The following is an 18,365-nucleotide window of genomic DNA, read 5'->3' as shown; positions in this document are numbered from 1 at the left end:
AGGTAACTTGGATATAGTTCTTGGCATGTAGTGTATTTCAATATATTATGATGAATGGAATGAATAAATATTTCTCTTTTTCCTTTCAAGTTATTTATTAGGAGAGGATTGAAAAGGGAGATTTATTATGTGTGGATTCTCACAATGTTTTTGAGATTATCTGCCAAATCTGAATTGTCTACCAACAAATGTAGTCTGTTTATTATAAACATTAGTGTGACCTTATCAAATTCATGGAAACAGGGAAGTCTAATTCAGGCTGCTTTCCTGGCAAGACTGCCAGGAGCTCATATCTTGCCATGGAAGCCTGATGAAATTTTCTTAATGGATGAGTATTTAAAAGCAAATAATGCTAATTGAATTTAATCCTGAAGGATTAATCTTCCAAATGCAAAGATCCATACTATGGTGCAAAATCATCATCCAGTTGACTCACTCTGTTTCACATCTGAAACTAATATAAACCTTGTATGTTAACTATACTGGAATTAAAATAAAAATGTAGTAAAAAAAATAGAATCATCATCCAGTTAGTGGTTATTTCTTCATGTATGAGGGCTACATTTTAATTCCTCAGTAGAACACAGGAAACAACATTTAAACAAGGTACCATTTCCTTCCCCAGAAGCAACACAGAGCTAAATGCATGTAGCATTTCCAAAACTAACACAAATGTGTGGATTTTGAGGTGTTAAACACCTTTACTTATTCTTGTGGATTTACAGGCAATCTCCCTTCAAGCACTATAATATAATTTGGAAGGCTATTTCCCCCTGGGTGACTCTACCTGTAAGCTTTTGTATGACAATTTGGTGACGGTTTATTGATGATGTGATGCTATTATGAAGGATCCTTCTACCCCCACCTCCTGTCCTCATACCCACATAACAATCCTTTTCCCGGTTGGGGCTATAGGAAATGAGTAATGCTTAACCCATTTGTGTGATCAACTCACTTAAGCAGCTACTGTGAAATGTTAATCACAACTTTAATTTGTACTGCATTAGCATTTTGATTAACTTGTAGGCTTGCTAGCACACTTGAAGCGCTTTTACTCATAGTTACAGCTCGGAAATGACTTTTTGATTAATTAAGTTTGTTAGACAGCAGCTGAGCTTCCTGAATGCTAACCTTCTGGGGGGAAAAGTTCAGGAGAAAGTTCCAGTGAACAACTGTTGCTATTGAAAAGGATTCTTATAAATGTACTTATAGCATTTTAATTATTGACAAAATATTGTATCATTACTTGCAGCTGACCTCAACCTTTAAAAGAGTATGCCTTTCTGTCAAGAAAAGCTTTTTTTTTTTTTCCTTTCAGTTTTTCCCATCATTGTAAAACTTCTGGGAGCTCTTGAACTAAATAGTGCATTTTCTAGCAGATGTGCAACAACTAATGTTCTAACAAGCTGCTTAGGATGAATTTCCATAGTCTTTTTTTTTTAATACTTTATATTTTAGAACAGTGTTAGATTTATTGAAAAGTTGCAAAGAGAGTACAGAGAGTTCCTATATATCCCACACCCAGTTTTCCTCTGTTAGTAACATCTGACATTAATAAGGTACATTTGTCACAATTAATGAACCCATATTGATACATTATTATTAACTAAAGTCATACTTAGAATTCTTTAGTGTACTTAATGTCCTTTTTCTTTGCTAGGGCCCCATTAAAGGTACCACATTACATTTAGTTGTCATATCTCCTTAGGTTCCTCTTGGCTGTGAGTTTCACAGACTTTTATTTACTTATTTTTTATGATCTTTCCATAGTATTTTGCATTCACATGACATTCCATAAATAGTAACTTCTGTAAATTAATGAAAATCTTTTTCTCCCATTCTAGACTAAACCTTTCTCTTAAGTTCTGTCAATATATTATCTTTATGTCCTCTAATTTGAACAGAAATAGCAACATTATCGAACCATTTCAGCCTTTGTCATGATGTTATTTTCACGTGGTTGTTGCAATCTGTACACTGCAACTAGATACCCAAGCGTGACTAGCAGGAGATGTGAGGAAAAGAGAAAAAGTTCCTTAAAGAGAGCAAAGGATAAAGGGAGGAAGAAGAGAGGGTACGAGTCAGAATGCTAAGGGGACTGTGGGTAGAAGAGCTGGGGCATCATCTGTCCTCTCCATATGTACTCTCTACAGCCACAGACTCTTGATGACAGTGAGCACTAATTCACAGACTTTTCAAACTAAATTTAGAAAATGTTAAATAATGGACCTTAGAGCTGCATCTTATTATCCACCTGTTAATATCATTTGATGTATATTGAATGATAGCTTTTCTTTAGTGTTCAGTGATTCTATTTTCTTGCAATGAAGTTGACTTAATTCGGTCACAGTACTCAAAGTTCCTATGTTACCCTTGAACCATTTAAATCCAGAATTCAGTTGGATTCCAAATGATACATAATACGTGTATGTCAAATATTAAGATGTACTTATAACCAAATTATGGATTCAAATGTATTCGAAAATTACTTTTTCAAAAATTGTGTTGATAAAATTCGTTCAGAGACAATAATTGATCAAACTCCTAATTTTTCTGGAGTTTCTATTTTTCCATTATGTAGGGGGGAAAAGGACACATGTAAACCACTTTAAATTCTTCTTGAAATAATACAGGGTAGGGGCACCTGGCTGGCACAGTCGGTAGAGCATGAGACTCTTAATCTCAGGGTCATGAGTTCAAGTCTCAGGTTGGGTGTGAAGCCTACTTAAAATAAAATTAAAAAAAAAAAAGCCAAGGTAAATGTAAATCATTCAAAGGTAATAAAATATAGTGTAATGCACCCAGGTAATTGATTGGCAAACCAAGATCAAGTCTTAATTTCACTTTTGAGTGGTGTGATTGCATAGTCACTGAACTCACGAGCTTCAGTTTCTCTGTGAAAGGAGAATGATTACTAATCCCTCCCTCACACTTGGTATCATTAACAATCAAAGGTGAGCTATTTACGAAAGTGTTTTATAATCTCTGCACTATTATGCAAGTATTTTCCCGACACCATATACGCATACAGTCTATGCAGGTTGACTTGAATAATATAATTCACTGTTTAGGACTTTTAATGATTGAATGAAATTTTATTTGATATAATATGGAGAGACATGTTGTCAAGCTTGCATTGTTAAATATAATCTATGATAGCAGAAGGTATGAAAATATCTCTAGATTTGGACAAATCTGTCCTTTGCAGAAGTAGTAACACCACTGTGAAAATGTGGTTGAATTTAAATGCTAAGACCAAGTCTGATATATGCTTAGGGAATTCTTGAAATTGATTCAAAATAAATGTTCAGGACATGAGTTGTATTCAAGTCATAAACCATGCCTTTGGCTCCAGGACTCCAAGAGTCTAAAAAATTTCCTTCCAGAGAGTGTCCATTTTCTAAACTTGTCATTGTTTATGGGAGTGAGGGGTGGGATTGATTTTTGTAGTTTGTGGTGGTGGTGGTTTACCTTGGCATAAAGACACATACTGCAGAAGTTCTTTAGTTTTTACCTGGACTTTTCACCTGGCTCCATAGTGGCACCTCAGTTAAAACCCCTGGTCTCCTATGAATAAATGACAGCTCCAACTGTTTCTATTAATTATGACAAGATTTTAATAGTAGTATAATTTTATAAATGAATACAGTACTAGAAATTATATTTCCATTTTGTCACAGCTGGAAATGACAAAGAGTTCTCGATCAACAATCAATTGAAGTTCATTCCAACTTAGTAGGAGAAAGTCTCATACACAGAGTCAACCCCCATCCATTTTCCCCTACACTTAGAATTATCCTAGTTTTGCCCTGTAGTAGGTAGCATGCCAAGTAGAAAGTGGATGAGAGATAAAGGGGGATTAAGTATTTGCCTAATATTAATGCTAAGCTGGTAAAAAATATCCACAGAGTTATATCTCCTCAATGACTAAAACCACCTTTGTTGTTTGGTATTAGATCTCTGTAAGGGACTTTGAGATGAGTTGGGGAACTGAGCCGTGATCTCCAGCTGTTACCAAATTCAGTCCCACTCTGGGAAGGAGCATACCTACTAGGTTTTATCTGTCAGGAGGACTGCTACAAAGGACCATGAGACACAGGGAATCCATCGTAGGCTCAGTCATGCGGAGATACATCACTACAAGTTACTAGGACCCTCAAGTCCATTTACCTGGACCATCCCCTGGCCTTAGCTTCTTTAGGGGTATACCTCTGAACAGTAACCAGGGCTTGCCCACTCAAACTGAGAACCAAGCCCACATCCACCAGTTTGGCCGGAGCCTCAGGGACTGTCATTAGCCTTGTTCCCTGACTATCTCATAATTGGCACCTCCCCTGATGAACTGTTTTGCCCATTCCATGCATCTGCTCCTGACCTTGCGTGCTCTGGGCCTCAAGGCCCTATACTTCTCGATGCAGAAATTCACGCCAAAAGGCCCAAAGGAAATCCTTGTTAGAAAAAATGGACTATTTTAGAGTGTTCTTTTCATTTTATCATGGAAAAACTTTAGAAATAGGCCCCTGTTTGTTGAGATCTGTGTTCCAGGCAGTATATTAGATACCTTACTTAGTACATTACCTCATTGTACCTATATAGTTCCCCTATAAGGACATGTAATAACACCTTGAAATTGGAACAAAATTAGGATTCAAATCTATGTCTATCTGACACCGAAGCTTGTAATATTTTTCCTACACTGCACTGCCTTCAGCAAGTTTGCAATAATTTAGGCAGAAGTTGTTATAATCATTGTAATTGGGTTTTTTACCAATATTCTTACACACACACACAAAATACTCTTGAGTGCACTGGGCTAGAGTTAACAGAATATTTCTAAATTCTTGCTGCCAAGAAATCTATAGTTTAAAGGGCAGATATGTAAACAAAGAATCACAATAGGGTAATGGTGGCATGTGTCCAGAGCAGCAGATGCATAGAAAAAGAAATACCTACAATCCATCTGGAAGAATCAGGGAGACTTCACAGTAAGAAGTAGCATTTGAGGGGCACCTGGGAGGCTCAGTCGGTTAAGCGTCCGACTTTGGCTCAGGTCATGACCTCACAGTTTGTGCATTTGAGCCCCGCGTCGTCGGCGGGCTCTGTGCTCACAGCTTGGAGCCTGGAGCCTGCTTCAGATTCTGTGTCTCCCTCTCTCTCTGTGCCTCCCTCTCTTGTGCTTTCTCTCTCTCTCTCTCTCTCTCTCTCTCTCTCTCTCTCTCTCTCTCCCTCTCTCCCTCTCTCCCTCTCTCCCTCTCTCCCTCTCTCTCTCTCTCAAAAAAAAAAAATAGACATTAAAAAAAGAAGTAGCATTTGAGCTAAACTTGAAGGATGAATCAGAATTTCCTGAGTAAACAGGTAGAGCAGGATTTGCAGAAAGAGAACATTAAGAGCAAGGACAAAAGTGGGAAAATAGCAGTAGTTTAGTATTGCTATTTTAGGAGTACAGAAAGGGGCCAGAATGATAAGCCAGGACGGGCTAGATCACAGACCAGAACTATCATGCAGAGAAGTGCTAGCTAGCATTGTCCTCTACACCATGAGAAGCCATCAAAGAAATGTAAGCAGACAAATGACACAATCAGTGTCATCTCTGTGATAATTTACTTTGGTAACCATATAAAACATGGATTGAAGAAAAATTATATGAGATGAGAATAAAGGGGTAGTTATTAATATTCCAGGTAAGAGGTGATGAAGGCCTACACTAAGGCAGTGGTAGAGGTGGGGGGTGAGGGGTGCAGAGAAAACAGGCCCAACTCGAGAGTGATTGAGCAGAGAGCAACACTTGGCTCAGCACATTTGGGTGGTTGCAAAACCTTTTTTTATCCCAGATTCTTGATCTCCCTACCTGCCTTTTCTCTAAATTAAAACAAGAGAAATAATAGTTTTCAATTCATGACATGGCTTTTCATTTACTTCATGTAAGCAATCACTTTGCATGATTTTTTACATTTTCACATCTGGATCATACAATGAAAAATTGTGGGGAATGCTCATAAATTTTATGAAATCTTTCAACTTCATCATGAAAACTTCAAAGTTAAAAACATATGGTCCATCCATCGAGCTCTTCATGTATGTGAGCTTTTGGTCTGGAATTTATTTCCAGTCAAGTTATAATGTAAAATCGCCATAGTTACCCACATTACAACTTCTAACACCATCATGATCTGCATTAGGTATAATTATTCGTTTCTTTTTTCTTTTCTATTCCCTTACATAACTCAAGAGTTGTGACTTGTGAACTAATGCTGGGTTTTTTTTTTCCCCCTTTGGTCTGAGTACAGTGTTCCTCATGATCTTTTTGTCTCATACGCTTCAAAGAAAAACAGAGTATTTTAATCAACTGTGCAGAGAAACAGGAAGAATGGAAGCCAATTTTCCCTAGATTGATAAACATGTACATTCATACAAGTATACACATTGATATACACATATACATACATATAAATGTATGTATTACATTAGTATGAGGCTTTTTCATATATAGAGGACTCATGGGTGCTAAAACCCCGTTTGACCATTTCATCATAGTAACCATGATATCCAGAAATGTTGACCCATTTCCTTGTAATGTGTTTAAAAAGACAGCAGACTGGTTTAGCCAGATGTTTTTTAAACTATTGTACTCTTTCTTAAACTAGAAAACACAGAATAGGAAATTCAAAACTTAGAAGAAAAATGTGTCTGCCTCGGTAGTATTAAGTAATATGGCAAATTAGTTTTAGTAGCATAATATGCCTTAAAAATTATTTCCAGGAGTGCCTGAGTGTCTCAGTCAGTTAGGCATCCAACTCTTGATTTCTACTCAGATCATGATCTCACTATTCATTAGATCAAGCCATGCGTCAGGCTCTGCACAGAGCCTGCTTGGGATATATATTCTCTCTCTCTCTCTCTCTCTCTCTCTCTCTCTCTCTCTCTCTCTCTTTCTCTCTCTCTCTCTCTCTCTCTCTCAAAATAAATAAACCTTAAAAAATTATCTCCAAAAATATTCTAATAGGTTTTTACAACATTTTCATAAATATTTTATTGTTGGTGAGCTCTTTACCATGAAACTATCATTTTAAGCATTTACTACATCTCATTTCTCTTAGCTTTGTGTCTTCATTTCCCAAAAACAAGAGAGTACGCTCCTAAAACTGTATAAAGTAGCTGCCTCAGATCATGATATTAACTTATGTGTCTTTAAGTCAGCATTCTGCAGAATCTAATTTAATTGAAATAGCTTTGCCTGTGTAAACTTCTCCTTTGTTTAAATAAGATTTCACTGTTTAGTTTTGCCTTAAGCAAATGCAGCCGTTTGTTTGTCCATAAAACAGTAGATTAAATGTATAGGCTAATATGAATAGTTTCTCATCCTTCCACTTGTACCACTGGCAGTAGCCCTATTTGTAAGTGTGTAGTATATTATTTTCATTGAAAACCGAGGCTCTGTCTTTATTCCACTTTTTGGAGAAAATAAATTTCTGGCAAAAAAACTATTGCCTTACTATTACTGATACTAACTTTGGAAAAGACTTCCAGAGATTCACTCTTTAAATCCAGCTTCCAGTGCTCTTGATACAGTGAATTATATAGGTATTTGTTCTTAAAGTAGATTGAGTTTTTCTCTGTTTTATTGCTGGGTACCAGTATTTCCTGGCTCTATGTGCTACCCTACAAACAGCTAAATATTTGGCACTTTACAGGAAGTGGTGTACAAGTGCTATGAGAGTTTGGGGGTTGTTCCTACCAATCCAACTGTGGTTTACTTTCTGGTTTCTATTTTGGTTAATAGTAATTTAGAGGTATCATGCTCATTTTATGTTCGTTTGCCTTTTGTTAAGGTTAACATTAGATCCCCAATGGAGAGGGCAGGGGCCATGGTATTCTTGTAATATGTGCATTTTTCCCCCTGTTCAGGCAATGTTGGATGTGGCTGCAAACCAGGGCTGGCTGGTGACTGCCCTGAATATCACCAATCTGGTTCAGATGGTGATCCAGGGTCGGTGGTTAAAAGACTCTTCTCTTCTTTCAGTACCAAACATAGAACACCACCATCTTCACATTTTCAGGTAATTGTTTTAATTTTCAATGTGACTGGTTTTTTTTATTTCAAAAATAATATTTTCTTTACATGTGTGATCGCTTAAATTTTATGTTATGCCGAAGATATTGGTTCTTTACAGTGAAAATGCCTGTCTCCCAGAGGGAGACATGAGCTAGTGACATAAGGTTCTCAGTTGGGATTTGGTCATCTACCACAAGCTGAATCACAATTCATTTTAACCTTCTATTACATTGTTTTCTATTTACAGCATTACCTACATTTCCATTTTAACTGCATTTATTCCTTTACAATATCAGCCTTCATTTTAAAAGATGTTATGAAACTGCTGTGTAATCAAAACCAAAATGAATTACCAATTTCTCTAATTGCAGAATAGATTTGAGGGATCTGGAAATCCATTGTCAAAGGTAAATCGTACATCCGCAAAATGTCCAAAACTGGGTAGTTGTATATACTAGCAGCTCAAGATATAACCTATATTTAAGAGTTTATATTATCATCCAACTATTTAACCTGTAGGTCCTGTGTACATAGCTGCAAAAATTCTAGCAAAAAAAAAAAAAAAGAACAGTACCTCTTGTAAGCAAGATTGGCAGTATTTAAATAAAAGTGTTTCTTTCACACTAGCATTTCACATCAGTTGAGAAATACGGGGCGCCTGGGTGGCGCAGTCGGTTAAGCGTCCGACTTCAGCCAGGTCACGATCTCGCGGTCCGTGAGTTCGAGCCCCGCGTCGGGCTCTGGGCTGATGGCTCGGAGCCTGGAGCCTGTTTCCGATTCTGTGTCTCCCTCTCTCTCTGCCCCTCCTCCATTCATGCTCTGTCTCTCTGTCCCAAAAATAAATAAAAAAAAATAAAAAATAAAAAAAAAAAAAAACGTTGAGAAATACTTTGCAGCTAAAATGTTGGTTTACGGTCACGTAGACCGAAAAACAGAAGAAAGCAGTCTGGCTGTAGGCTGCCATCATGTACTTGCTGCCTGTCAGCTAGACTATGGCGTGCACTCATTTGAGGCATCTAGACACAGAGGCCAACCAGAACCTCACACACACATGGGGGTCTCCAGGGAAAGTCCCTCAGTTGGCCTCAAGTGTACTGGGTGCCAAGGCAATTATTTCCATGGTGCTTGAGTCCCCAGCATGGGATGTCCTGGAAACTAAAAGGCATATTCAGAGAGTGAGCCATACCAGCAGCAGGTGGCATGAGGAGAAAAGCAGATACCTCATGTCTGCAGCTCAGTTTCAGGAACCCTTCCAAGACAGTACTAAGCATTACGGGAGTTGGGTTTCAACAGTAAAGTAGGTACATAAGAGTACTACTGTGACACAGCACGCAGGGCTGTTATGGAAAGCTGCTTGGGGTCTAGGAGATTTCATCCAGCTCTTTGCTGTCATCCTGAAAAAGCTCTATTAATATAATTTTAATCATATTTTTCTTCTTGTTGTATAAACAAGATAGTAAGATTTAGGTGGACTGTGTTTCTGTGCCATAAATCTCAAAGATTCCCAAATGTACTTTTCATTGTAGGTTCCCAAAAACTTAAGATGAAAACTTTATTCAAGTAATTATATTAGAGACATTTGCCCACATCCTTTAAAAAAAATATCAGGGCTCCAATTCAGTGCTTTATCCACAGGAAGCACTGGTATACATTAGTGCCTTCCTATAGAAATTCACCCCCTACCTGTAAACCCTAAGTAGTTACTGAGCTCACATTTGATTTACACATCTTATGTCATAATAGCCAGACTGCCTTGGATTGATATCTTAGAGAATGCTGGCTGATTTTGAAACATAATGATAATAGCCTTTAAAAAGTCGTATAGTAATCTTAATTTTAAAAAACTGTTGTCATCAGGTAAACCATCATTGTCAGGAATTCTCATTTATTCTAGGAAAGAATTAGTTAGTGTTGATATTATTTTTCAGGAAATGGAGCACAGGCACAAAAGGTGGACGTACTGGGTGCCATGGCTTCATCGAGTGCCTTCCTGAATTGCTCCATGCCTGTGGAGGGAAGGACCATGTATTCAGCTCGATGATGGAAAATGAGCTAACAGCTGTAAAAATGAAGCAGGTAAGATCATTGTTTCTGTGTTTCAAATCTTCCTTATTCTGTCTGGGAAATTGTACCTAGAGTTTTCAAACCTAAAGCATTGGTTTTGGAGTCTGATTCATCTGGGTTTAAATTCTGTCTACCATATGCCACGATTATGAACATGAAAACATCATACCTGTCTCATGAAGTTTTGTGAAAATTAAGCAGGATGTTATTATATAAATTGCTTTATGTAGTTCCATGGGGCGCCTGGATCGCTCAGTCAGTTGAATGTCCAACTCTTGATTTCAGCTCAGGTCACGATCTGAGAGGGTTGTGGGATCGAGTCCCGTACTGGGCTCCACACTGAGCACGGAGCCTGCCTGAGATTCTCTCTCCTCCTCCCTCTGCCCCTCCCCCACTCACACATGCACAAGCACATGTGCACACTCTCTCTCTAAAACAAAAATAAAAATTTTAAAAACAAAATATAATTATGTAGTTTCTAATATAGAATAGAGCTCAATAATATTAAAAATAGTTACAATGACAGTAATTAGTAGCATTGGCATTATTCAAAGTTGATTCTGTATTAAAGTATTAATGTATTAATGTATTAATACTGATTAATGTATTAAACCAGTTTAGAAAGGACTACAGTAGCTTGTCCATCACTAGGCTATATTACCCACTTGGGTATAAATTTCAGTTGAGTAGATTTTCATGCAATTCCCTCAGTTACTTTTTTATGCCCTCCCCCTTTATTTTAATTGCTTATTGTTCCTAGGTTCTAAAGTATTTCTCTAAGAAACCCTTTTTTGTGTACCACATAACTTAGAAAGCTAAATGTGTGTTGTAAAAGACAACATAGGTCATCTCTCTAAACCTAGTCTTTGGAATGGCCAAAAATATGAATGAATGATGCCAGAAGTATTTGGCATATATAGACTTTTAAGTCTTAAGCAGTTTTAGCCTAAACATGTCAAACATTCAGGATTTATAACATAATTAGCATACTGACTTGCAAATGTAAGTATTAAGATAAAGAAACTTCTAAACCATGTCATTCTTTTTTTCCATTGGAACTTAGTTTTGAGCAAGACTTAGAAAAAGTATAACAGGCAGTGAAGTCTGATTGTTCAATTTCTGTTGAACTCAAAATTGGCACAAAAAAACAACCTAAATTTTCATAATAAGTGCCTACCTTTCTAACTAAATTACCATCAAAATTATGAATAAAAACAATATATTGAAATCAAAACAAGGCTTCTGTTAGCAACAACAGATTTCTAACCTAACATACATTGATTTCAAGCCAAGTTTTAGATGTGATGAAAAATTAGAACATTGTTATAATTAGTTCAGGGAGAACTCAGAAGTAAACTTACTTAATTTATTTGCATAAATTGCCATTCTGTTATCTTTAAAACCAAATGCAAATTGGCTCAGTCTGATATGATGATGGTTATTTGGCTCAAAAGTGCTTCAATTTGCAGAGCAATCTGGTGTCGGCTCTGCAGTGAGGCGATCCCAGGTAACATACAAATCCTGAATTATTCCAGAAATTAGTATGTTTAAAGCATCAATTTAAGTGCTAATTGCAGTAGTAATGAGAAAAAGCAGTACGACTGTGAGATTTGCATCTTCTACCCCATCAGTATGCCTGGAACGGCTGCTGACTGGCAGAGGATTTGGCTGCTAATTAAATAATTGTATGCATGGCAATGCTCTTGCCTGATTCAATAGATGAAGATTAATCCTCAGATAAATATGTTTGGCTGGTATTGAAATGTCTTAGCAATTTCTTTAAAAATAGCTTATGTTTTTCTGTATATATGTGTGTGTATACATACACACACCCAACAAGTATGTGTGTACACACCAACGATGAAAAAAAAATATTTAAGCGCTACTGAAAGATTACATATATATGAAAACCAGATTTGACTTTTGGGGGCTTTATAAAGTAAAATCCCAATGAGTTGCTAATAACCGGAAACACCTCTTGGTAACTAATTTAATAGTACGAGTAAAGAAACATGAAGTCTTGCTTCCTGTAGTAATTGTTGTTTGTGTTGTCTCACAAAGTTAAATGCTTTACAGAAATTGTGTATTAAGTGTCCCCTTGATCACTTTTCCACTCTGGCCAGTCTTAGAACATCAAGTGGTATAGCTTCTATACTCAATGACTGTTGGCTCTAGGAGGGGATAGGGCCATCTGTTACCTTGAATGAAGCACAGTGTAGACCATTCTGTACCTTGACTATTTCAAGATCTATTCCAGACATCATTTCAGATTCACAAGACAAGTTATAGGATTGTATTTGGATTGAAAATTTGCATTGGATTTACATTTTTTGAATTCCTAAGGGGTAGTTTGATTCACGAGGGCTACTTCATTTCAATTAGGTGTACTCGGCAGCACTAAAAGTCTTAGCAAACAGAAAATCAAAGCCTATAAGGAAATCTATGGTATATATTTAAGAAATAAAAGAAAAACCAAAATTAAAGTACTCTTAAAAACTAACTTAAAAGGTAACTGATTAGTAACTGATTAAAACAACCAATATATTGAGAAGTTTCTTGACTGATAGTGATTTTGCCACATAGTTATAAATATTAGAAAAATATGACAATAAGTAACATGATAACATTAAGTTTATTTTGTTACATCCTTTCTGTAGACTTAGGAATTCATTCATTCATTCAATAAGGATGTCACTTGATATATGCATACTGATTTCTCAAAATATCTTTCCATTTAAAGAGCAAGAATGAAATCAGTAAGATATTTTCTATCCCTTTAAAATGCATCATTTTAATTGGTATTCTCAATATAATGCCAAAAATACATAGTTATTTCCAGAAGGACCCTAGACTTACAGGATTCTTTATGATATACAGACACATAGGAATGTTTTCCTTTCAGAATAAATTTGGAATATGGACAAAAAAAATTTTTGTACAATAGTCAATGAATGATGCTGAGTGACATCAACAATTGCATCACAACGTTTTTTTTTTTTTTTCCAGGTTGCCTTTATATCCCCAAGTAATGCTCTCTGCCTTAGAAGTCATGTAAATATTAGATCCGATGCTTCTCTAAAACAAACAAGTTTAAAAACAAGCATTTTTAGACTTATTGTTTAGTATAGACCATAGCCACTCAATATCTAGGAGGGATTTACAGTGAAGGAGTCACAGTATAGCTAATGATTAATACTTTTTTAGTTGCCTTTAAAAAGACTTTAGGGGCACCTGGGTGGCTCAGTTGGTTAAGTGTCCAACTCTTGATTTCGGCTCAGGTCATGGTCTCATGTTTCATGAGATAGAGCCCCGCATCAGGCTCTGCACTGACACCAGGGTGCCTACTTGGAATTCTCTCTCTCTACCCCACACCCCTGCTTGTTCTCTCTCTCTCTCTCTTTCTCTCTCTCAAATAAATAAATAAACGTTAAAAAATAATAATAATAAAGACTTTAAACTACAAAGAGCAAAAGCACACTAGTTTGACACACATACAAATGAGTTCAAGAAAAACTGGGAAATCTGAACAAGAGCTGTGGATTATATCATGTCAATATCCTGTATTAATATTGTACTTTAGTTTTGAAAAATGCTACCATTGGAGGAAACTGGCAAATTGGTGCACAGGATCTCTCTGTGTTAATTCTCACAACTGCATTGAATCTAGAATTAATGTCAAAGCAGAAGACCATGGGGGAGGGGAAGGAAAAAAAAAAGTTAGAGAGGGAGGGAGCCAAATCATAAGAGACTCTTAAGAACTGAGAATAAACTGAGGGTTGATGGGGGGTGGGAGGGAGGGGAAAGTGGGTGGTAAGCATTAAGGGCACCTGTTGGGATGAGCACTGGGTGTCGTATGGAAACCAATTTGACAATAAATTTCATTTAAAAAAAAAAAAGGTTGATTTTTTTCAAAGCACACTATTTCTTACTTGATCAGTGCATTTCACATTAACCATCCCTTTATTATCTTTTCCTCTTTTTTTATTCAGGCGTGGAATTTCTTATCCCACTTGCCGGTGATAGATGTTGGCCTAAGTGTTAAAGGCTGGTGGGATGACTCAGTGGAAGGACATGGTGAACTCTCTATCACAACTCTGACTTCAGACAAACGAAATGACAACAGGTGGATCAAATTGCATGCTGATCAAGAGTATGTGCTTCAAGTCAGCTTGCAGAGAGTCCACTTTGGGTTCCACAAGGTATAGTGTTTGGTTTCCATTCTCAAATGCTTCACACCAGACACCGGCATGCGCCACCACACACACATATCTTTTATATTACTAATGTGTCCGTGTCATTCATGAATCCTGCTTTCTCAACTGGCCTTAAGCGGCAAGAGTCAGTCTTCTGAAATCAATCATTTCTCCCCATGTGCCATTTTTCAGCCCCAGAATATCCACCTTACATAATACATTGCGTGACATACTGCTCTCATATGGTCTATGTACTCAGTCCGGCAGAATTCCCTGCAATGCCTTTTGGAGTGCAGATTCCCTGGCCGTACTTATCAGAGTGACTGCATCAGAATCTCAGGGGGAGAGGTCTCAAAATCTGTACCTTTACCCAGCACCCCAAATGATTTTTAAGGACTTGAAGGTTTGGGAAGCACTGCCCTGGGGCACTCTGATATGGAGGGACCGCATTTGGCTGCATGGGAGCAAAGTTTTACCACTTAGCTCTGTGACTTTGAGTAAAACACTAAGCTTTTCTGCGCCTCAGATGCCACATCTGCTTGTTTCCTTCACCATAATACCTGTGAGAGAGCGTTGTCAATGCTCATACAGGTCAAAAATTTAAAGTGTGTTCATTTCCAATTACTGTGCTTTTTTCTGTTACCTATGACACAAATATTAAATATTGGGGCCTCTAAGAATATTAGCATACAGCATGTAGGCAGATTGGTTTTTAGTACCATAATTGAAATAAGAAAGGATTTGTCTTCTGTTTCACCCAGTGCCAAATCTAAAATAAGCCCTCAGGAATGAAGTGGTTGTTCGTGAGTACGGTCCACTCTGTTTCAAACACAGAATGGCAAGTAGCTTTCTGTTGTTACATCTTTTTAGTGCTGTGCTTTCAGGTCCCATCTCACTTAATTTCTAATGCTAAAAATCAGTCAGTGTAAGTTCAAACCGATTGGCCTCTGGCAGTGTAGGGGCTCTAATATGAGCATTTTTAGAAGACCTAATGTATCCCAACTTACAAAAAAATATGGTAGTAATCATACAGATAAAATCATGGGGGAAAACTACAATTTTTCTACCTTAGTATTACTATTTAAAAATTTAATCATGCCTTAATCATGCTAGAAAAACCCTCAGCTTTGTTTCTAAATGCTGTAAAAATGCATTGCTCTCAGACTTCTCTTTTAAAATGTCTTAAGTGCAACATCTCCCTCTAGAATATTTAATGATGTCTGATTGAAAGCATGTCATTATCAGTACATTTTATGCCATAATGCCAGTGTCTTAAAGAATCACTAAAATCTTGTATTTGGTAAAATCGATCTAAAGTAAAGTAAAGTAAAGTAAAGTCTTCAAGTGCTGCCATTATGGCGATATCTGATCTTGGATTGTGGTGATTGATGCATTTTACAAATCACTTGGCTTACAATTTCCCATTACTCAAAGAAAGGATTTTTTAATATTGCCATATTAGAATATATGCTTTTTTATGTGAGTTTGATTCTTGGGTTGAGGGAAGGTATTTATATGATATAGTGCTTACTAATATTATTTTATAATATAGTGCTTACTAATATTGCCATATTAGAATATATGCTTTTTTATGTGAGTTTGATTCTTGGGTTGAGGGAAGGTATTTATATGATATAGTGCTTACTATCTTGAGGTCCAAGGTCTAGTCTTGATTGTCTTTTTTCCCCTAGGTATCAGTTTCTTGTGAATAAGACTTTGGAAGATTTGGTTAACATGATTGTATCTCAATTCGTCCATCTTCAAATAGGGTACTAATATCATTTATAAGAATGATGGGAGAATTTACTAATTTGATATTAAGATTCAGGGCTTTCTATTCTAACTGAGCCAAATATGCTGGTGATTATAGCCACAAAGTAGTGTCTATAATGTGCTTTGAGAATCCTGAAAAGTGGCAGGTGATAGCATATCAAAAACACCAAACAATAAAATTTAAAACATCCCAGATAGATAACACTGAACTGCGTAGATTTATGGCCTTCAAGGAAAACAACCTAGCCTTTTAACCACAACCGAAGGGCATAGAAAGTCTAAACATTATTAATGTCTTATCTCTTTTTTTTTCTGGTTTATAGGGAAAGCAAGACAGCCACGCAGTTACCCCCCGATTTCCCAAATTGAAAGATGAAGGATGGTTTTTGATATTAGGAGAAGTGGATAAGAGAGAACTTATTGCTTTGAAAAGAGTGGGATATGTTCGAAACCATCACGTTGTTTCCATTTCTTTTTATACTCCGGAACTACCTGGAAGGTAAGCAGGGTCTCACCACCCAAGTTCTGAAAGAATTAAATATGACTGTTGTTTTACACTTCATTCTGTTTTTATACTTAGGTATATCTACACACTGTATCTCATGAGCGACTGCTACCTTGGCCTGGACCAGCAGTATGACATTCATCTCAATGTCACACCAGCGAGTATTTCTGCCCAGGTCAATGAGGAGGTCTCTGATGCCTTGATTGACCTGAAAGTGAAGTAACCTGACCCGAACAGTCCATTTGAGAGAATTGGTTAAGAAGTCTGGCTGTTCATCTAGACAAAGTCGAATTGCTTGATGTTTGCCTTGGTGGAATCAACTTCTAACCTCAAGACACCCAGGAAATTGACGGTGGCTGCAGTATTGACTCCAGCAACACAAAGTCAGCTGCGGTGGCCTTTTAACAAACGTTGCCTTTCAAAATGTTGTCTTCATGAGTTTCTTGATATGTAAAATGAACACACGTGTAGGAAAACCTTTTGTGTATATTGAGATGATATTTAGGAATTATCCATCAAATCTTACATCTCATGGTGTAATGTTTACAAGAATGTTGGTTTCTTATTTTCTAAGGAAAACTACACTGAGACATGACAGTGTTAGGATTTGTTGTAACAGATTTCTAGCCCTGCAGCATAAAATACATAAGACAAATCTGTATGGAGACATATAATATGGGTTGTTAGCAAATTTTATACTTTGATCACATGGAGTTTCAAGAATTTCTTATAGTCAAAAATGTTAATAATATATGATGTAAAATTATATTGCAGAGCCCAGTGATGATAAGGAAAGCAAAATATACTGATCTTAGAAAATGTGGATACTATAACTGGTGGAAATAAAATATTTAGAGTGCCACTTCAAGACAAGCTGACTCAATTATCTCGCCTGCTTCCTTCCCATTTGTTCCCCCCACTCTTCTTTTCATTACCTCTGCTTCAAGACTTTACTTCCATACTCTTTCTGATATTTATTTATACAAGGTGAGAAGTACAGTGTAACTTGTGTTATAACATGGAGAGACCACGTAGTTTTATTATCATGATGACTTATTATTTATGGAAAAGAAGAATGAAATATTGTTATGTAGCATGGATCTTGGGTACTACAGTTATTGTAAAACTTCAAATTATCATAAAGCCTTTTCAGCCTGAGGGTTTATTGTCTTCTCTTACCAGGTGTCTGTCTGTCTTCCATCAGTACGGCTGACTATTCACAGTGAAAGTAGCCCTAAACAGGAACTCCATATGCTTGAAGAATATGAACTGATAATAACTCTGAGCCTTCTCTCTTTCAGAAATAATCCAAAATGAGTAGGTAAAAATTATTTCATGACCTTAATTTTTTAAAAAGAAAGATCTGAAGAAAGTTTTAAATTTTTTGATTATTACTAAGTATAAAAGAACTTAGCTTCTAAGATATGTACTGAGCCCTTATATTAGCTTTCTTTTTCTGCTTTCAGAAATCTAAATTCTAAATCTAAGCAAAACAAGGAGATAAAAATTTTTGGTTTAATGAGTTCTACTTAGATCATTTTAAGGTCCTCAAAATTCTAAGAATGATTATTGATTCCAGGTTGTCGATTTTAAGTGATGGAGAATGGTTGCAGGGTCTAGAAAGTTACTCCCATAATTTCAGCCTCAGCTCTTTCACTTTCCGTCATAAGGATTCCATACTACTCCTGGAAAATAAAATTCTGCCAATTTGAGGCCTTTAATGAGATTTCAAGGATTCTACCTCGCTTGAAACTTCTACCCTAGTCTTTTGCATGTC

At 36.7% G+C, this 18,365-nt stretch overlaps 1 protein-coding gene across 1 annotated transcript in view; it reads left to right on the top strand.

The window, feature by feature from the left end:
* Positions 1–18,298, top strand: part of ASCC3 (activating signal cointegrator 1 complex subunit 3) — a 356,847-nt gene extending 338,549 nt beyond the window's left edge. Inside the window, exons 38-42 of the mRNA XM_042939446.1 lie at positions 7,906–8,057; positions 9,982–10,129; positions 14,107–14,316; positions 16,407–16,582; positions 16,664–18,298. Of these exons, the coding sequence (XP_042795380.1) occupies positions 7,906–8,057; positions 9,982–10,129; positions 14,107–14,316; positions 16,407–16,582; positions 16,664–16,811 (834 nt within the window). The 3' untranslated portion in view covers positions 16,812–18,298. The remainder of the gene's footprint in view (positions 1–7,905; positions 8,058–9,981; positions 10,130–14,106; positions 14,317–16,406; positions 16,583–16,663) is intronic.
* Positions 18,299–18,365: the final 67 nt, after the last annotated feature.

Source organism: Panthera leo, chromosome B2 (assembly GCF_018350215.1).
Source record: "Panthera leo isolate Ple1 chromosome B2, P.leo_Ple1_pat1.1, whole genome shotgun sequence".
Taxonomy (NCBI): Eukaryota; Metazoa; Chordata; class Mammalia; order Carnivora; family Felidae; genus Panthera; species Panthera leo.
The sequence above is the reverse complement of the archived record's forward strand: the minus strand, read 5'-3'. Positions and strand labels throughout refer to the sequence as shown.